This window comes from Hyaena hyaena, unplaced genomic scaffold (genome assembly GCF_003009895.1).
Source record: "Hyaena hyaena isolate Hyena2069 unplaced genomic scaffold, ASM300989v1 scaffold_31, whole genome shotgun sequence".
In the NCBI taxonomy this organism is placed as follows: domain Eukaryota; kingdom Metazoa; phylum Chordata; class Mammalia; order Carnivora; family Hyaenidae; genus Hyaena; species Hyaena hyaena.
Window position 1 is genome coordinate 573,725 of NW_024080664.1, and position 15,836 is coordinate 589,560.

General features: G+C 59.2%; 1 protein-coding gene across 4 annotated transcripts in view; it reads left to right on the forward strand.

Annotated features, from left to right (window-relative positions):
* PASK (PAS domain containing serine/threonine kinase) overlaps positions 1 to 15,256 on the forward strand; it is a 33,632-nt gene extending 18,376 nt beyond the window's left edge. For 2 of the 4 annotated variants that reach the window (XM_039228591.1, XM_039228592.1), the window contains 10 exons: positions 604 to 760; positions 2,757 to 4,216; positions 5,045 to 5,226; positions 5,599 to 5,766; positions 8,231 to 8,356; positions 8,467 to 8,601; positions 10,268 to 10,467; positions 12,431 to 12,564; positions 14,016 to 14,162; positions 14,686 to 15,256. In XM_039228591.1, coding sequence (XP_039084522.1) covers positions 604 to 760; positions 2,757 to 4,216; positions 5,045 to 5,226; positions 5,599 to 5,766; positions 8,231 to 8,356; positions 8,467 to 8,601; positions 10,268 to 10,467; positions 12,431 to 12,564; positions 14,016 to 14,162; positions 14,686 to 14,792 — 2,816 coding nt within the window. In that variant the 3' untranslated portion in view covers positions 14,793 to 15,256. Of the gene's footprint in view, positions 1 to 603; positions 761 to 2,756; positions 4,217 to 5,044; positions 5,227 to 5,598; positions 5,767 to 7,854; positions 8,052 to 8,230; positions 8,357 to 8,466; positions 8,602 to 10,267; positions 10,468 to 12,430; positions 12,565 to 14,015; positions 14,163 to 14,685 lie in introns of those variants that run through there. The other 2 variants (XM_039228594.1, XM_039228595.1) reach the window with 2 other exon arrangements.
* Positions 15,257 to 15,836: the final 580 nt, after the last annotated feature.

Below are 15,836 nucleotides of genomic sequence, written 5' to 3' on the forward strand. Positions count from 1 at the left end.
CATCTTAAGGGACAGCCCACCTGCTCTGACCTATCTCACCTGCCTTGTGCTCGGCCCTGTGTGGGCAGACAAGCACCCGGCCCGGGAGGCAGTGGGGAGGCTGTGACATACGAGTTTGGGCTGGAGGCATGGGTGACCGGCCTCAGGAGGAAAAGCAAGACCGGGGGAGGAGGCGCCGTCTCAGGGCCCATGAGCCCGGGAGGGACCCTTGGGAAGGTGGCCTTTAGCGAAGCACCGAAGGAGGCAGGCCTCAGGGCTGCGGGGGTCGCAGTACAGACTTGGGCTTTTGCATGGAGTCAGAGCAGAGCCCTCAGGGAGCTCTCAGCGGCCGGAGGGACACGCTTCAGCTCCCGTGGTGGTAGTAGGATCCTGGTGGGGTCCTGCCGGTGGAGACCAGGGCCCGGGACACAGCCGCGGGGAGAGCGGGGGCCGCTGGCCCCAACTGGGCACCTGCAGAGCGGCGAGGGGTGGGTGGTCCGGGACGCGCTACAGACGTGGGCTTGCCGCAGCTTCCGAGGTCAGGTCAGGGCCCCCCTGCCCACGAGTCCTACGGCGGGCACTCGGTCAGCAGGAGGGAAACAGTCCGTCTTGCTCTTCTGCCAGATCCCAGGGTTAACAGCACGCTGGTTGGAGACCACAACCTGGCGCGAGGTGAGACCCTAGAGCCGGAGGGAAGCCGAGAAGCCTGCGCCGGGACCGGGGCCCAAGCAGAGCCTGGAGGCCGCCCCCCTCCTGCCCTCGCGCCTCCGCCTGCTCCGCGGTAAGTGCCTGCAAGAGGGTGGGGGCGCCGACGGCGGGGGCAGGTGGAGGAGCGTGCTGCGGGGAAACAGGTGCCGCGGCAGCCGTGGCGCTGGCTCCTGGCCATTGAGCGCTTGCTCCGCGGCCCGAGTCTGCTGCCGCCATGTCTCCCGCCTTCCCCGGTGTGGTCCCCAGCGTGGGCCCCGGTGGCATCCGTGAGACCCTCGCTCTGGGGGTAAGGTTCCAGGCAGCTGACACAGCAAGATTTCCTCTATTTCGAGAATCGTTTGTACCTGTTCTTTTTTAAGTAACAAAATAGCAAGTCCTTGTTAGAACACGCGGAAAGGTAGAACAGCAGAGATAGAAGCTCATCAGGCATCACCGCTTGGTAGTCGTGGTCCCACGGTGCACAGCGTTTTGGTGTCTTTCAACCAGCTTTCCCCCCGAGGCAGCTGCCGCGCCACGTCCTGGCCCTCGGAGCGGGCGCCTTCCCGGCGCGTCCTCCCGTCCACGTGGGCGCGCGTGCAGCTGCTGTGGCTCCTGTGGCACAGGTCGGGCCACCCCGTGCGCGTCGTCCTGGAGGTGTGCGCGCATTATGTGTGCATCCGAGCCCTTTCCACGTGTCACCTCCCGTGTAGCTCCGTGGTTTTGCTGCTTTCCTGCCGTTTGCTTGGCCTCCCTGGCTTTCTGCTCCTTCCCTGTGGGGTCCACTTTGGGTGGTCTGGGTCTCTGTGCCAGGTTGTGACCCTGAGTGAAGCACCCGGACACACCGGCAGGGGCCCTGCCATGTGCCAGCTGGGGCGGCGGCGCAGAGGGGGAAGGAGGAGAGGAGCCTGTCTGTCCTTAAAGGCTCTCCCAGAAGCCTCCTTATCCCTCCTTGTCACTTCCTCAGTTTGCTGTGGCCAGAATGCAGTGACACGGTCACACCTGGCTACTGGGGTGCTGTGGTGGTGGGATGCGGGGGCAGTGCTGCCCGGGGCTCATTCCACACGCCCACACGGGAGGGTGCCCGCCCTGCCCTGCCCGGGGCTTGGCCCCACATGCCCTCGGAGGGTGCCCGTACTACTTAGAAAGGGGAGTGAGACCCTTCTGCCTCCTCTTGGGACCTTGCAGAGGACGTGGTTTCCTGGGGGACAGCTCACCTGGTCACGGCCTGGGGTGGGTGGATAGAGATAGATATAGGGAGAGACACAGATGATTTTTGCCTGCCTCTGCACACCCTTGCCCCCTGCCCTCAGTTTCCCCAGAAAACTGCAGCTGTTCCCAGAATCCCACTCACAGTTCCTTCCATTGGGGGACCTGCCCTGGTGTTTGCCAGATTGCATTTGCCAGATTGCCGGCACACGTTCCGCAGAGAGGCTGGACACGGCCACGTTCCTGGTGCCGGCGTCAGGCTTCGGCTGCTGACCCCAGACAGGAGCTTGGCATCATCTGTCACGTGGGGCCACAGTGGCCAGGCCAGCCACAGGGCCAGGTCTTCAACTAGGGCCTTTGGCCCTGTGATTGCCCTCTTGCTCTGAGGGGGCCCCTCTGTGGTGGCTTCCATGCTAAGCACGCTCGTGGGCTTGTGTCCCAGCTCTTCCCGCCCCTGTGAGGCCCTTGTGCTGGCGTCTCAGCCCTGTCTCCCGTTGGCTGTGACACCTGATGGCATTTGTAGCCGGTCATAGGTCGACATTGTGCAGGGTACAGAATGCACAAACCTTTTCCTTTCTTCCCGGGAGTCCCCGGGGTACCTGTGGGTGGGCCAAGGCTGGCTGCACAGCTACAGGGAGGCCCGTCACCGTCACCGTGAAGTGAGGATGCCAACTAGAGCCCTGAACGTATAGTTCTGGGTGTTCAGGGTCATCTTTGCTAAATCATTGCTAAATGAGGATTTATCTGGAGAATATTGAGTTGGTTGTAGCTTATGGTGGTAACTGCTTTGTACGTGTGTCTAATAGAGGGAGATCCACGTGATCTTTCCTTTTGGTTCTTCTGTGGCCCGTAAGTAATTACATCATCCACGTTACAATCCTCAGAATGGACAGCATCCCAGAAGGATGCCCACCAGCCCAGGAACGGTCATTGCCTGAGGGCCAGCAGAACATCCCAGAAGGAAGCCCAGCAGCCCTCGGTGAAAGATCATTGTCCAAGGACCAGAAGAACGTCCCAGAAAGAAGCCAGACAGCCCAGGAATACTCATTGCCTGAGGACCAGTGGAACGTCCCAGAAGGATGCCCGCCAGTGCATAGTCAATGGTCCTCACTGGAGGCCCCGCAGAATACGGTCATGGAGGAAGATGAGCGTGCAGCCCCAGAGAGCCTCACATGGGACCTTGAGGGAAGAAGCGTGTCTGGCCCTGGGGACACACGGACGTCTGCTTCACGCGAAGACTCTGAGGCCCCAGCTCCAGCAGAGGGTGGGGGCAGGAGCACTGGGCGGTGCCAGGAGGCGCAGCCAGACTGGACAGGCGTGAGCGGCGCCAGTGGTTCAAACCATCCGGCTGATTCTGTCGTGCCCGCGCCCCCGCCCCGTGCGGCAGGCCAGCCGGTGGGAGAGAGCCTCCTGCCGCACCGCCCCGGTTACGGGGGCGAGCAGAGCGCACAGGCGGGGAGCCCCTCTGGGGCAGCGCCGCCCTCATTCTGGAAGCCCGTGCTGGATGAGCCGTGGGCAGGGGAGAGTGACCGGGAGGAGCTACAGACCTGCCTAATTAAGGAGCAGCTGTCCAAGTGGAGCCTCGTGGGGCCGCCGGGCGTCCCTCATGCAGAGCACCCCCTGTTCTCTGCCCCCGTGTCGCTGTGTGACCCGGCAGCCAGAGGCGTGTGCGGCCGTGAGGGCAGCTCCGCGGCCTACTATGCGCTGGCCACAGACCTCCCCGGCGTCCTGGATGCGGTGCAGGCCCGGGAGGCCGATGGGAATTCATTTTCCTGGAATCTCAAGGAGCTCTTTTTTGGTGAATGGACGGACGGAACGTCCTCGAGCTGTTCTGGCACCCTGTCAGAGCTTGTGGAGACGCCCTCTCCTTCGCTGGCAGGCTCCGACATGGGCGTGCGTGGTGTGCACAGGCACGGGTCCCGGGATCCAGATGACAGAGAGCTGTTGCTCCTGACGGGCACTTACTTGCATCTCGGTGAAGTTCAGCAGTCTCAGGAGAGCCATCTGGGGCCCGGCCTGGCCGAGCCCTCTGAGACCTGCCTGGTGTCCTTAGGACACTGCGGAGTGAGTGGCAGAGACAGCCCAGCCTGTGTCCTTCCCACGCTGGGAGCTGGCCCCGTGGACGCGTCCCCGTCGCAGGGAGCTGGCCCCCTGGACGCGTCCCCGTCGCCGGGAGTTGGCCCCTTGGATGCGTCCCCATCGGAGGAGCCCAGGCTGAGCTTTCGGGTCACCTCCACGCCCGTGAAAGGGGACAGCCCAGCGACGCCCGGGGCCCCCCTACGGCATGAGATCCGGGAGGGCACCTATGTCGGCAGCTGCTACCACCGAGACGGCTCATGGCTGAGTACGTGGCGGGCGGCTGCCACGGGAGCGCAGCACGGCTGGTTGGGGGCCTTCCTTGTCCTGGGGTCTGATGGGGCTACACCCCCTGAATAGTTTTGGCAGAAATGATGCGCCAAATGGCCTGCAGTGAGAGGTTATCTCTTGGAAAGTAGGGGTCGTGCGTGCACGTGCCTGGGAGGGGGGTGGGCTGAGGTCCCTCCCTGGGAGCCGCTCCATGCACCCCGCTGGCCACGACCTCTGTGGTCACCCTGGGCAGCGAGGTGCTCTGTGGGCCCTAGTGCCTGACGTGCTCTGCTCTAAGAGATCATGTTCTCGTCAGGCACCTTCACTAGCCCCTGGGAGTTGATTATCTTTGTTTTACTTTTCTCTTGATTTTCCTGATTTCCTAGCAGATCCACATGATTTTAGCCAGTCACTTCCTTACTGCGGCTTTCATAGTGTTGATTATTAAGGTTCTTTTCCTAACCTTTGAAAAGTCATATGAGTAATATGTGTTATCTGTAGATAAACTAGGAAATACAAACAAACAGAAGATAAAGTCACCTGCAAGTGCCCTCCCCCAAGATGACCCCGTTAGTTTTGGTGTGTTCCTTGGAAGCCGTGTAGAAGTGCATGGACGCATATTCAGGACTCCGTGCGCCTTGTACGCACGTGCCCGTGTGTGGGTGAAGAGTCCTGTGGCCGCAGGAATATCGTAGGCACGTACACGTGCGGTTCCGCTGAGGCCGTTCGTTCACGCTCTTGGCGGCTGTCTCCAGGCTGCCCCCTCGTCCGAGTGTGGGTGCCCCTGCTCGCCCCACGATAGCTGCGTGGTGACCCCCCCTTCCAGGTGTGCAGTTTGAGGTGAGGAGGGTGGCGCTCCAGGGCTCTGCGACCCTGTTTTGCTGCTGGCTTGTCAAAGACCTGCTACACGGCCACCGGGACTCGGCCACGCGGACCCGCCTGCTCCTGGCCAGCCTGCCCAGTTCCAGCCACTCCATGTGTGAGCTTTCTGGAGCCAGCACGGGGGAGGTGGGTGTCTGTGGTCAGCTCCCGCCTTGCACCTGCTGCGTGGTGGGAATTGGTGCCGCCCGGCTTCTCTCTCTCTCTCTCTCTGCTTCCTCTGCAATGGGAGGGAGGTCCAGTTGTGCCTTTTGAGTCCTGTCTTCTAAGATCACGGGTAAGTCATAAGCCGTACATGGATCCTAAGCCCGAGTTTGCCCCGTGTGCTGGGTGGGGTACAAACGTGCTCCGGTGTGTGTGCTCATTTGGGTCGACAGGCAGGGCACATCTCAGGCCACGCACCCTGTGGGCACGGGAGGAGAGGGGACAGAGGATCAGGGGACACGAGCCTGCCAGCTGCTGGTCACCTGTGGCCCCTCGGGCCTCCCGTTTCATTCACAGATGCTCTGGAGCAAGCCCTGGTTCGAGGAGCCCCCGAGGGCTGGGGAGCTGGAGGGGCTGGCGGCCTGCGAGGGCGCGTACTCCCGCAAGTACAGCACGCTGAGCCCGCTGGGCAGCGGGGCCTTCGGCTTCGTGTGGACTGCCGTGGACAGGGAGCAGAATAAGGAGGTACTGGGGCTCCGCGCGGGAGCAGGGGCCCGCTCTGCCGGGTCTGTGGCCTCGGTGCCTTGCCGTGGGGGGAGGCGACCTCCATGTAAAGCGCCGAGCACACAGTCTGGCCTGGAGGGCGCCCGAGGCAGCGCACACGTTCCCCCCTGGACGTCCTGCCCCCCACTTCCGGGGCGCTGTGGGCTGCACACGCGCCCTCCCCCTGGGGGCGGTGTTGGTAGGGGCTTCATTCTCTGGCCTGCACGAGGCAGGTCTCCTTGGTTGGGTCGGGAACCCGACAGACCCAGGGCTTTCTTTGGACCGTTCTGCCTGAGGGAAGAGGAAAGAACCCTTCGAGAGTTCTCTTGGCTTGAAAAGAAGCACATGAGTAGTTTCGCCTTTCAGAACACAGATGCGTCGGCCTAGGTGTTACCAGGTGTTCTGATGACAGAAAGCAGCCAATCAGAAACCAGCCCCGCCAGGGTCAGGTCCCCGTTTGAGCGCAGAGCACCGTTCTGGGGTCTCAGTGTGTGGAGCAGGGTGGGGGAACTGGCATCCTGGAAAAGCGGCTCTTGTGGCCCTGCGGCGCCTCGCCACGTGTCGAGACCACGTGTTTCCTTCGGCCTCGGGCCCTCGCGCCGTGGTTTTCGGGGCACAGGCCTCGTCCTTCTCTGGTTAAATCTGTGTTACTTCTGTGTCCAGTCTCTTCTCTCTTGTGTCGAGCTTTCTTCTGCTGGAATGTGTTACTAAATTCCTAGGAAGGACACTTTGAGTTGTTATGCGTATTCTGATTTTATTTCCCTTACGTTTTAGTGGCGATGCGCCCTCCCCATTTCTCTCCAGACGTGGGAGCCCCACGTCTGCTGGCATCTAGCATTCACTTGAAGAGCAATCTAATGCTTTTCCTTTCTGAGTTTTTTCTTATTAAAAAAATTTTTGTTAAGTTTATTTATTTTGAGAGAGAGAAAAAGAGTGCGTGAGTGAGCGAGACGGGGCAGAGAGAGAGAGGGAGGGAGAATCCCAAGCAGGCTCCATGCTGGGCCTGTCAGCACAGATCCTGATGTGGGGCTTGAACTCAGATCATGACCTGAGCTGAAACCAAGAGTCAGATGCTTAACAGAGACACCCAGGCACCCCTGGAATTTTTTCTTTTAATCTTTGGACTTCAGGCATTTCACCAGGATGTATTTCTGCCTGTGTGTGTGTGTGTGTGTGTGTGTGTGTGTGTATTAAAGCTTTCTTTACCTTAGGGGAATGTATTCTTTTGTTCTGTTAATTCTTTCTTTCCCTTCTTTCTCTCTCTGTATTTTCCCCCGAAGCCCTTCTCAGGCGTGTGTCAGACCCCACGGCAGCAGACTTCCTGCTGGTCTGCTCGGACCCTGTGGGGGTGGGCCACAGCCTCCAAATGGCCCCCCCACGGCCGGCTGCATCCCCAGGTTCCCCCCCCACTGCCCGAGCCCCTGGGCTCCCCTGCACCACTGCCTGCACCCCTGGGCTCTCTGCCGCACCCCTGGACACCCAGGATTTCAGCTGACTTTACCACCCTCTTGCTTTCCCTCACAGTCTCCTCTGGCCTAGGGATCACGGGGCCCTCTCTCCGCATGATCCTTAGGGTCCGACCGCTTGTCACCACTGATGGCAGCACTAAGCCATTGCCTTTTCCTTGCGGTCATGGGAGGGCTGACCGGGTGCTGCACGTACTCCTCACTGCTCCTCCCGGCTCTGCATGCTCCCCTCCCGCTGCCCCTCTGTCAGGCCCCTCTCAGCTGCCACCTCTCGGGGAGCCTCCTAACCCACTTCCCTGCTCGCCTGATGCACCGGGCGGGCCACGGGTTGGCCTTCCCCCTGCAGTGGATGAGCTTGTGAGGCGGGGCTCGTGGGCCATCTTGTGGGGTCTCCTGCCTGCTGCCCCTGTTCCCTCTTTGCCCCTCGGCCACGTGCCCAGCCCTCCCCGGCAGCCAGTGCTCGTCTTCTCCCCGTGACCCTTGCCGTCGTCCTGGGCAGTGACGCTGTTTCTCTTGTGTTTGCGTGTGTACGTCAGGCTTGCCGGGCTCCACTGGGCTCCAGCGGGTGTGAGTGGTGGCCTTTGCCTGTGTTTTCTGTCCTCAGATCTCCTCGCTCATCTCCTGGGTCAGGGCACCCATTCTCAGTTGAGAAATGGGGTTGCCAGGGCTTCTGAGGGGCACGTGCTTGCAAGGTCTCTGGCCCAGGCCGCGACTCCTCAGCTCCCAGGCCCCTCCTTCACACCCCCATGTCCACTGTAAGTGGGCAGGTGTCCTCAGCCCTGCTGGCCAGCTGCTGGCATGCCTCTGTGTTCTCGTGCTGGGCAGGGGTCACTGCCAAGTTCTTCTCTCCCATCCCTGGATTCAGGGGAGGTACGTGTGGAGGTGACCGTCCCCTGCATTGTGAGCCAGCAGCGGGCACTGGGCCTGAGGGGACGCGGAGACACACTGGCGGTCATTTCTCCCCTCTGTCTTCCTCGCAGGTAGTGGTGAAGTTTATTAAGAAGGAGAAGGTGTTGGAGGATTGTTGGATCGAGGATCCCAAACTTGGGAAAGTTACTTTAGAGATTGCAATTCTGTCCAGGGTGGAGCACGCCAACATCATCAAGGTGGAGTGCTGTTTCTCACTCCGCGGCGTCCTGACGTTGCTCGTGTGAAACGCCCTTAAACTTGCCATTTCGAAGGTATCGCAGGCCCAGACCTGGCTGTCTTGTTGCAGGTGGTGGACGTATTTGAAAACCAAGGCTTCTTTCAGCTGGTGATGGAGAAGCACGGCTCCGGCCTGGACCTCTTCGCGTTCATCGACCGCCATCCCAGCCTGGACGAGCCCCTGGCGAGTTACATCTTCCGACAGGTGAGCAGGCTGACGCCGTGCGGGGGAGAGGGCGGGCTTGGGCACGTGGCCCCGGAGCTGCCGACACGCGGCTTCACACACACCTCTCTCGCAAGCTGGGGTCTAGCCTTTAGATTTTAGATTTGATGGAGTAAGATCTGTGTTAAGATATATATTGGAAGCCAGATGCCATCCTGGACTGATCAGGGATGGAAGTTTATTCATATTCATACAGCATCCACACCAATTGCAAAACCTAGCCAACAAAGCTGTCGGATTAAGGTTTGAGGCCTATGCCTCTGATCTGAATCCTCATCTCCCATCAGGAAGTCATTGCCCACCTGTGCAGCAGGGTCATTATAGTGCAGGTGTGGGAAGGCTAGGAGGGTTAGATTAGAGTCTTAGGTGTGTAGCATGGTGTCCCGCACATAGTAAATGCTCGCCAGACGTCAGCTGTCCAGTCAATTAAGGTAATCAGTAAAGATTGAGATTGTAGTATTTGTTTTGGCTTCTTTATGTCTGTTTATGTATCGATCTTGTCCATTTATTATTTTATGGGAATAGGAGAGTGATCGGTGAAATAGAAAGGCATCCCCAACAGAGAGGTTGGGGAGGGGGGTAGAGAGGAGACAGTAGCTCTTGTTTTGATTTTTGAGGAGAAGGTGGTGATTTCATTCTAGACTGCTCCAAGCACCCTGGAAAGAATGGAGAAATAACCTGGGTGGGGGGATAGATATGAACAAGTCCTGGATTTGCTCTCTGATTGTTTCCTGGTGATGACTCGGTTTCTAACGACAGCTTTGATAAATTGACATTTCTTACTCAGAGCCTTAAACTCCCAGAAGCTATTGGATTTTTAAAATTAAGTTTCTCAGGCACCTACTTAGAAGTTTCAGGCATCATGGCTCTGCTCAAGGACCATCCCCTGTCCCTCCTCCTGTGTTGTAAGATTATAAACCTGTCTACCTTAATGCACAGGAAAGATTTGTTTCTGGAATCTTCATGGCAGGCAGTGATATGACAGTAAGAGCCGCTTGTTAATAGCTGGTGTGTCTCAGTCGTTAATTCCAGGGTGAGTAACATGGGTGAATATAGTGTCCTCTACTTTAGAAGTTTGCAAGAGCAAACTTCTATGTATATATGTACCCGTAGATAGTGTCTATATATAGTGTCTATATCCCTTCTGTAAATTTATGTACGTAAGCGCTCCTCCGGAGATGGTCACGGTGTGCGTTGGGGGGGTGAGTGAACGTCTGCTGGGAAGGTTTCTCGGCGCAGAGAGAACTTGGGAATCAGTGTTTGTCTGGTGGGGGCACAGAGAGGGACGTTCGGGGGAGGGCACCAAGCGTCAGCAACGCGAGATGAGTAAGTCCTGCTCTGTAGCTAAGATACTGCAGTGCATGCTCATAAACTTGCTGAGTGAGATCTTGTGTTGAGTGTCCTTACTGCGAATAACAACGATAGTGAAATTTTAAAGAAGAGTTGGGTGCTGGTGCTCCTGCTGGCACGGGGCAGGCGGGCCACTCCGCGCCACCTGCCCGGACCTGCTCTGCAGCCTTCTTTCATGTTGCCAGTGCCCAGACAATAAGCTCTTAGCTTTGTTACTTTCTTCCTAGCTAACCCTCATTTTAAATGCATGTTTTACTTGAATTGCCCTTTTAAAAATTCCCTGGGCCCCCAACTGCAGCTGGTGTCGGCAGTGGGGTACCTGCGCTCCAAGGGCATCATCCACCGGGACATCAAGGACGAGAACATCGTGATCGCGGAGGACTTTACCGTCAAGCTGATCGACTTCGGCTCAGCTGCCTACCTGGAGGAGGACAGGCTCTTCCACACCTTCTGCGGGACGATCGAGTACTGCGCGCCCGAGGTGCTCATGGGAAACCCGTACGTATGCGCTGCGCGGCAGCCCGGCCTTGCGCCTTCCGGCGGGCCCGCCACCCACTGGGGTTCAGGTGGGAGACGGTTTCAGTGGGCGCCTCTTGCTGACGGGGCTGCCGACCGATTATGAGCGTTTGATTGTCTGTGGACGGGCAGGTGACGTACGGGATGCTGGGCGGTGGCTGCACCGACCTGTGGCATCTTCTCAGCTTGCGTGTGCGTCTGGAGTTTTCTATACTTAAAAGGCTAGAAAAGATGAAAGATCAAGATGAGCATTAGGATGAGTGGAAGAGGGTTTCTCTTCCGCTGGGTTTATCCCTTGTGACACAGAATAACAGCGGTCCCGTAAGTACTGTTGCGCGTCAAGCAGCAGGAGGCACTGGTGCGGAGGAGCCACGGGGCCGGGGGCCTGGGGCCAGGCCGGTGGTCACTAAACCCTTCCCCTGTTGTCTGCGTGCACACCCAGAGCCACCAGGCAGGAGGGGTGGGGGGGTGTCCAAGGAGAGCCCTGCAGTTTCTTTGAAGATGCAGTTTGAGCGCCTGGTACCTCCAAGCGTGCTCTTGGCGGCCGTCTTGTCTCGTGGTGGCCGTCAGGTCTTCAGAGTTGGAGGGGGCGCTGCGCGGCCTGTCCGTGGGACCGTGACGTGTGCTCTGTGCTGTGTCCCCCCCACCCCTGCAGCCAGGCTGGGAAGCTCCCGCAGGAAGCGGTGGTGCACCTCGGGCCCCTGGCGACCCCTCTCCTCCTGGAGCCCCGGCCCTGCACCATCCCCCGCCCTCCGCCTCCCCATCTCTCCACAGCAGGCTTTGCTGAGCTCTGATTCTAGATCCCGTCCCCAGGAGCTCTGCTTCCCCCTCGCTCTTCCTGTGTCGTTCCACACCCTTGGCCACACAGGCCACACAGGCCCACCGCTGGGTTTCATACATAAAATTGTACTGGGCACAGCCGTGTGTTGGCGAATGCAGCGTCTGCGGCAGCTTGGGCGCTGCCATGGCAGGGTGTAGTAGTGGTGACAGAGGCCGTGTGGCCCACCAGCCGGAGATGTTTCTATTTGGCCCTTTACAGAAAACGCTCGCTGCCACCTGCCATCCTCTCTTGGGTTTTTCTCTTCACTCCCCAGCATTCCTGAAATCTGACTGTAAAACATCACAAAGTGAAAAGCGTCCAACCTGACTTCCTTGCCCAGCTTGTGCGGTCTCACCCGCACGTCCCCGAGGTCTGTTCTCCCGACCCCTCTCAGCGCCCGGGGCCCCGGCCTCCTGACGTCCCGGACACTCTTACCGCTCACCAGTGTCTCCCAGCTGCGCTGTGTGACTGCGTGGTCTGGTGAGGCTGCTGCTGCCCATCTCTCTTCTCCGGGCCGGACTGTCCCCCGCGCGCCAGGCCTGAGTGACCGCACGGCTCCGGGGCCAGCTCGGCGGTAGCTCCACACCTTCTATGTCATGTGAAGGCACCATTTCTCAGGCCAGCTGTGGGGTTTAGAGTTGGGCCATGTAATGCCTGGCAGAGTGTTGGCATCTCACAGGTGCCCATGAAACATGGCAACAAAGCACTGTCCCAGGCCCTACTCCCCCCCCCGCCCCCCACCTACTGCCCAGCTGCCCAGACCCCTCCCCTTCCCCCTGGTCACTGCTGTCGTCTTGAGCCTTGACCCTCCTCTCGCTCCCGTGTGGCCTAGAGCCTCCACTGTGTTGTGCCTTCTCTCCTCCCCGTCCAGGAAGCCCTCCCAGCTGGAGGTGCTCCCCTCTCACATGCCTCATCCCCTCTCGTTTGGCAGTGGGCATCTCTCAGCTGCCTGAGCATGAAGGTTTGCTCTTCTCTCCCCAGGGCGAGGCTGGAGCTCGAATTGAGGGCATAGTTGAGGAGGGCTGCGGGCCGTGCTGGGGCCCGTGCTCAGGGCTGCACGTGGGGCGGGCCTGTCACTCCGGGTGAGCCTGGGCGGGCCCCAATGTCGCCACCACCTCCTTGCAGGTACAAGGGGCCGGAGCTGGAGATGTGGTCGCTGGGAGTCACACTGTACACGCTGATCTTTGAGGAGAATCCTTTCTGTGAGCTGGAGGAGACCATGGAGGCCGTGATCCGCCCGCCCTACCTGGTGTCAGAAGGTGAGCCTGCACTGCAGGTGCTGCGGAGATGGCTCAGGCCCCCGCCGCGGGCACGCTGCCCCTTCGTCTGCGCCGATGACCTCATTGTTCTTTTTGTTCCTCTAATGCTGATGTGGAGAGAGGGTAACGTGGGCATGACTAAACCCTCATGATAATTTTATGTGCATGAGAATCCCCCTTGGGTCCCGGGGGCCCACTTCTTAGACAGACGCTAGCAGCCTGCAAACTTGGCTGTGGCAGTGACTGTAAGGTCAGCACTTGGGTCAGACACTCGTCACTGGGGGCGACTGCCCAGCAGCTGACGGGAAGCCTGCAGGGTTCTGTCGCACTTCTGGCTCCTGTCGGGGCCATGGGTGGTGGTTTGCATCTGCGGGAAGGACCAGGGGCCTCAGTGGCCTGGAAAGGACTTCCTGTGCCTGGAGTGAGCCCCCTCGGCACCCTGTGTGGAGGGGACCCAGGGGCCGGGTAAGAGTTTCATGGGTGCTGCTGGCCCGTGGGCTCTGGGGTCCCCTCCAGGCTTGGCATCCTGTGATGTGTCAGATCCTCACAAGCAGTGGGCTGACAAGCACGAGCATCTTGTGCACAGAGTCTGTGCTTAGGTTGGAAGCCAGTGTCTTAGCGCCGCCACGAAAACACACCACAGGTTGGGGCTTACCCGACAGACAGACATCTGTTTCTGTCTGGAGGCTGGGAATCCAAGATCAGGGCGGCCGCAGATTCGGTTCCTGATGAGAGAGTGCGCGGTCTTGCTCCGGTGCCTTCTTACATGGGCACTAATTCCGTCACGGGCCCCACCCACCCAGCGTCACATAACCTCCTGCCACCTCCTAACACAGGGGTGGGGAGTGTGGGGCACTCCGTGCCTAACAGTCCAGAGGAGGATCTTCACGAACCACACCTCTTGCAGCGTGCTGTTCCACCCACAGAGCCTGTTCCACGCGCCCTCTCACTAGGTTCTCAGGACACCCCTCTGGGATGGTGAAGCTCAGAGCAGCCCTGGTTGAGGGGACCCCATGTTGTTTTTACAGGAAATGGGACCCAAATCTAGACCCAAGGCTCTGGGCCTTCCCAGAGCCTGTGCTTCCTTCGGGGGTAGGGGTGGACAATGCAGGGCTTGCTCTGTCCACCTCCCTCCCCTCTTGTCACATGAACCCTGTGTCGTTCAAGGCTCTGCACAGCATGAGCCCCAACAACAGGTCGAGCTTAGGAAGCTCCACACATTGGTTAGATGAGCGAGGTGGGACCCAGAACCCCGTGCTTCCATTTCAGAGGGACAAGCGTCTCCTGCAGCCTGCCTGGGGTGTAGCTGGCCCGGGTGCTAGGGCCCCAGCTTGTCAGACATATCAGAGGGGCTCGTGGCAGGCACACCCAGGACCTGCAGTTTTGAGACGTTCTACTTGAGCTCAGCCTGGATCCACCCACATGGCCGGCGTGGGTCTTTCTGTCCCCAGATCTCGTGAACCTCATGTCCGGGCTGCTGCAGCCTATCCCTGAGCAGCGCACCACCTTGGAGAAGCTGGTGACAGACCCCTGGGTGACACAGCCTGTGAACCTTGCTGACTACACCTGGGATGAGGTGTGTCCAGTGAACAAGCCAGGTGAGAGGCACGGCCCATGTGCCAAGAAATGTAAGGAGGTTCCCGGGGCTGCCTTCGCGGGTCTGAGGACGCTCCCTCCTCCATGCTGTCCTGGACACAAATGATTCTGTTCCAGAGGCCCCTGAGCACCCCTGGGGCCTTAGAAGGTGGGTGAGCACCCAGGGGAGCCCCTGACGAGGACGCGCCCACAGAAGGGTTGGGGGCAGAGGGCTGGTGGTGGCCCGAGCCAGCTGAGGGGAGGGCGGGCTGCAGGTGGAGCGAGTGGGCTGCTCTGAGGGGACCCAGGAGCCCTGGCTCTTCAGGTGAGGCCTCTGGCTGCACAGCCGGGCAGTCTGGTCACCACTGCTCGGAGCGGGCAGACCACACTGGCGGCCCTGAGCTTAGAATCTGGGCAGCACCTCGGCAGGGCTGGGACTTGAGCAGCGCCCGGCTGGTTCTGAAGGCCTCTGATGTCTTTTGCTGCTAGGAATTCTATCAGAGAGAAGCAAGCGTCTTAGAATCTTGTGTCTTCTTCTTCCTTCAGAAAGCGGAGGACTGTCGGCGCTGAGTCTGCAGATGGAGAGCAGGTGTGCAAGGGAAGTGGCCCCGGAGTCGCGCTGGGCCTGGTGCCCCGGGGGAGGCCCCTGCTGACCCAGCGCCAGCCCCCTGCTGCTCCCTGTTACTCTCAGGGGACTGAGTTGTTTTCAGGCCTCTTCCATTCGGAGAAAGTAAATTCTCAAGAATCTGGCCCAGTTCACGGTCTAAAAACTCATACGCAAGTTTAAAAAACGCTAGACCAAAAGCCAATGATGCTGTAAGAAATTAGGTTTATAGAGAGACTTGGAATTCACTTTTGTCATGACCGTGGGAACACATTCTAGTGCCGGGTTGAGTTCCGTACTGTTAAAGGGCTTTCATTTGTGAACTTCAGAAAAGGGGCAGAGTTTTTTCGTCTTTCTGCTTTTGTATATACACGTGTTTTGTCTCCTCTGACTGGACAGATGCCAATCGGGTGTGTGTGTGTGCAGAACTGGTTAGCCAACCGACCAGACTATTTCATTAACTTATTTTCTTGAACATTTTCCAAACTAAAGCAATTTTGTAGTAAACAATTATCCTGACTTGGACTGCCTGAACAATGCTGGTGTGGGAAGCCTTTCCTTTCCTTAATTTTATGTTTGTGCACACCCACTTGCCACAGCTGGAGAGGGGCTCAGCCTCTGTCCGTTTGCCGGTGCCTCCTCTGGGTGGGCCCGGAGCCCAGCAGCTTGCTCAGTCCAAGGAGGCTGGATTGGGGGGGGGGGGGGGGGGGGGTGTGTGTGTGCTGCTCAGGCGCTTCCCATCTCCCCTCACAGACTGCAGCCCACCTGGGCCCCGCTGTCCACCCAGATGTCCAGCACTCTCCAGGCAGCCTGCGTCCAGCCCAGGCCCCCCTCGGGCAGGGCATCCAGCCTGACTGTCTACCTCCCATCTGGTTCAGATGCCAGGGGTCTCTCACACCCTCCGATGGCTCCTCCCCACTGGGCTCCGGCCCATCCCGCTCCAGAGCAGGATCAAGATGCTCAAGGAGCACATGAAAAGCAGCGTTCCTTTCGGAGGGCGTGGTTGGGGCTAAGAGGGGAATTTTACGTTCTTTTCTTTGCTAAGATGGCGAGAAGAAGACAAACCTGAGGCTTCCCCACCCCTTTCCCAGCA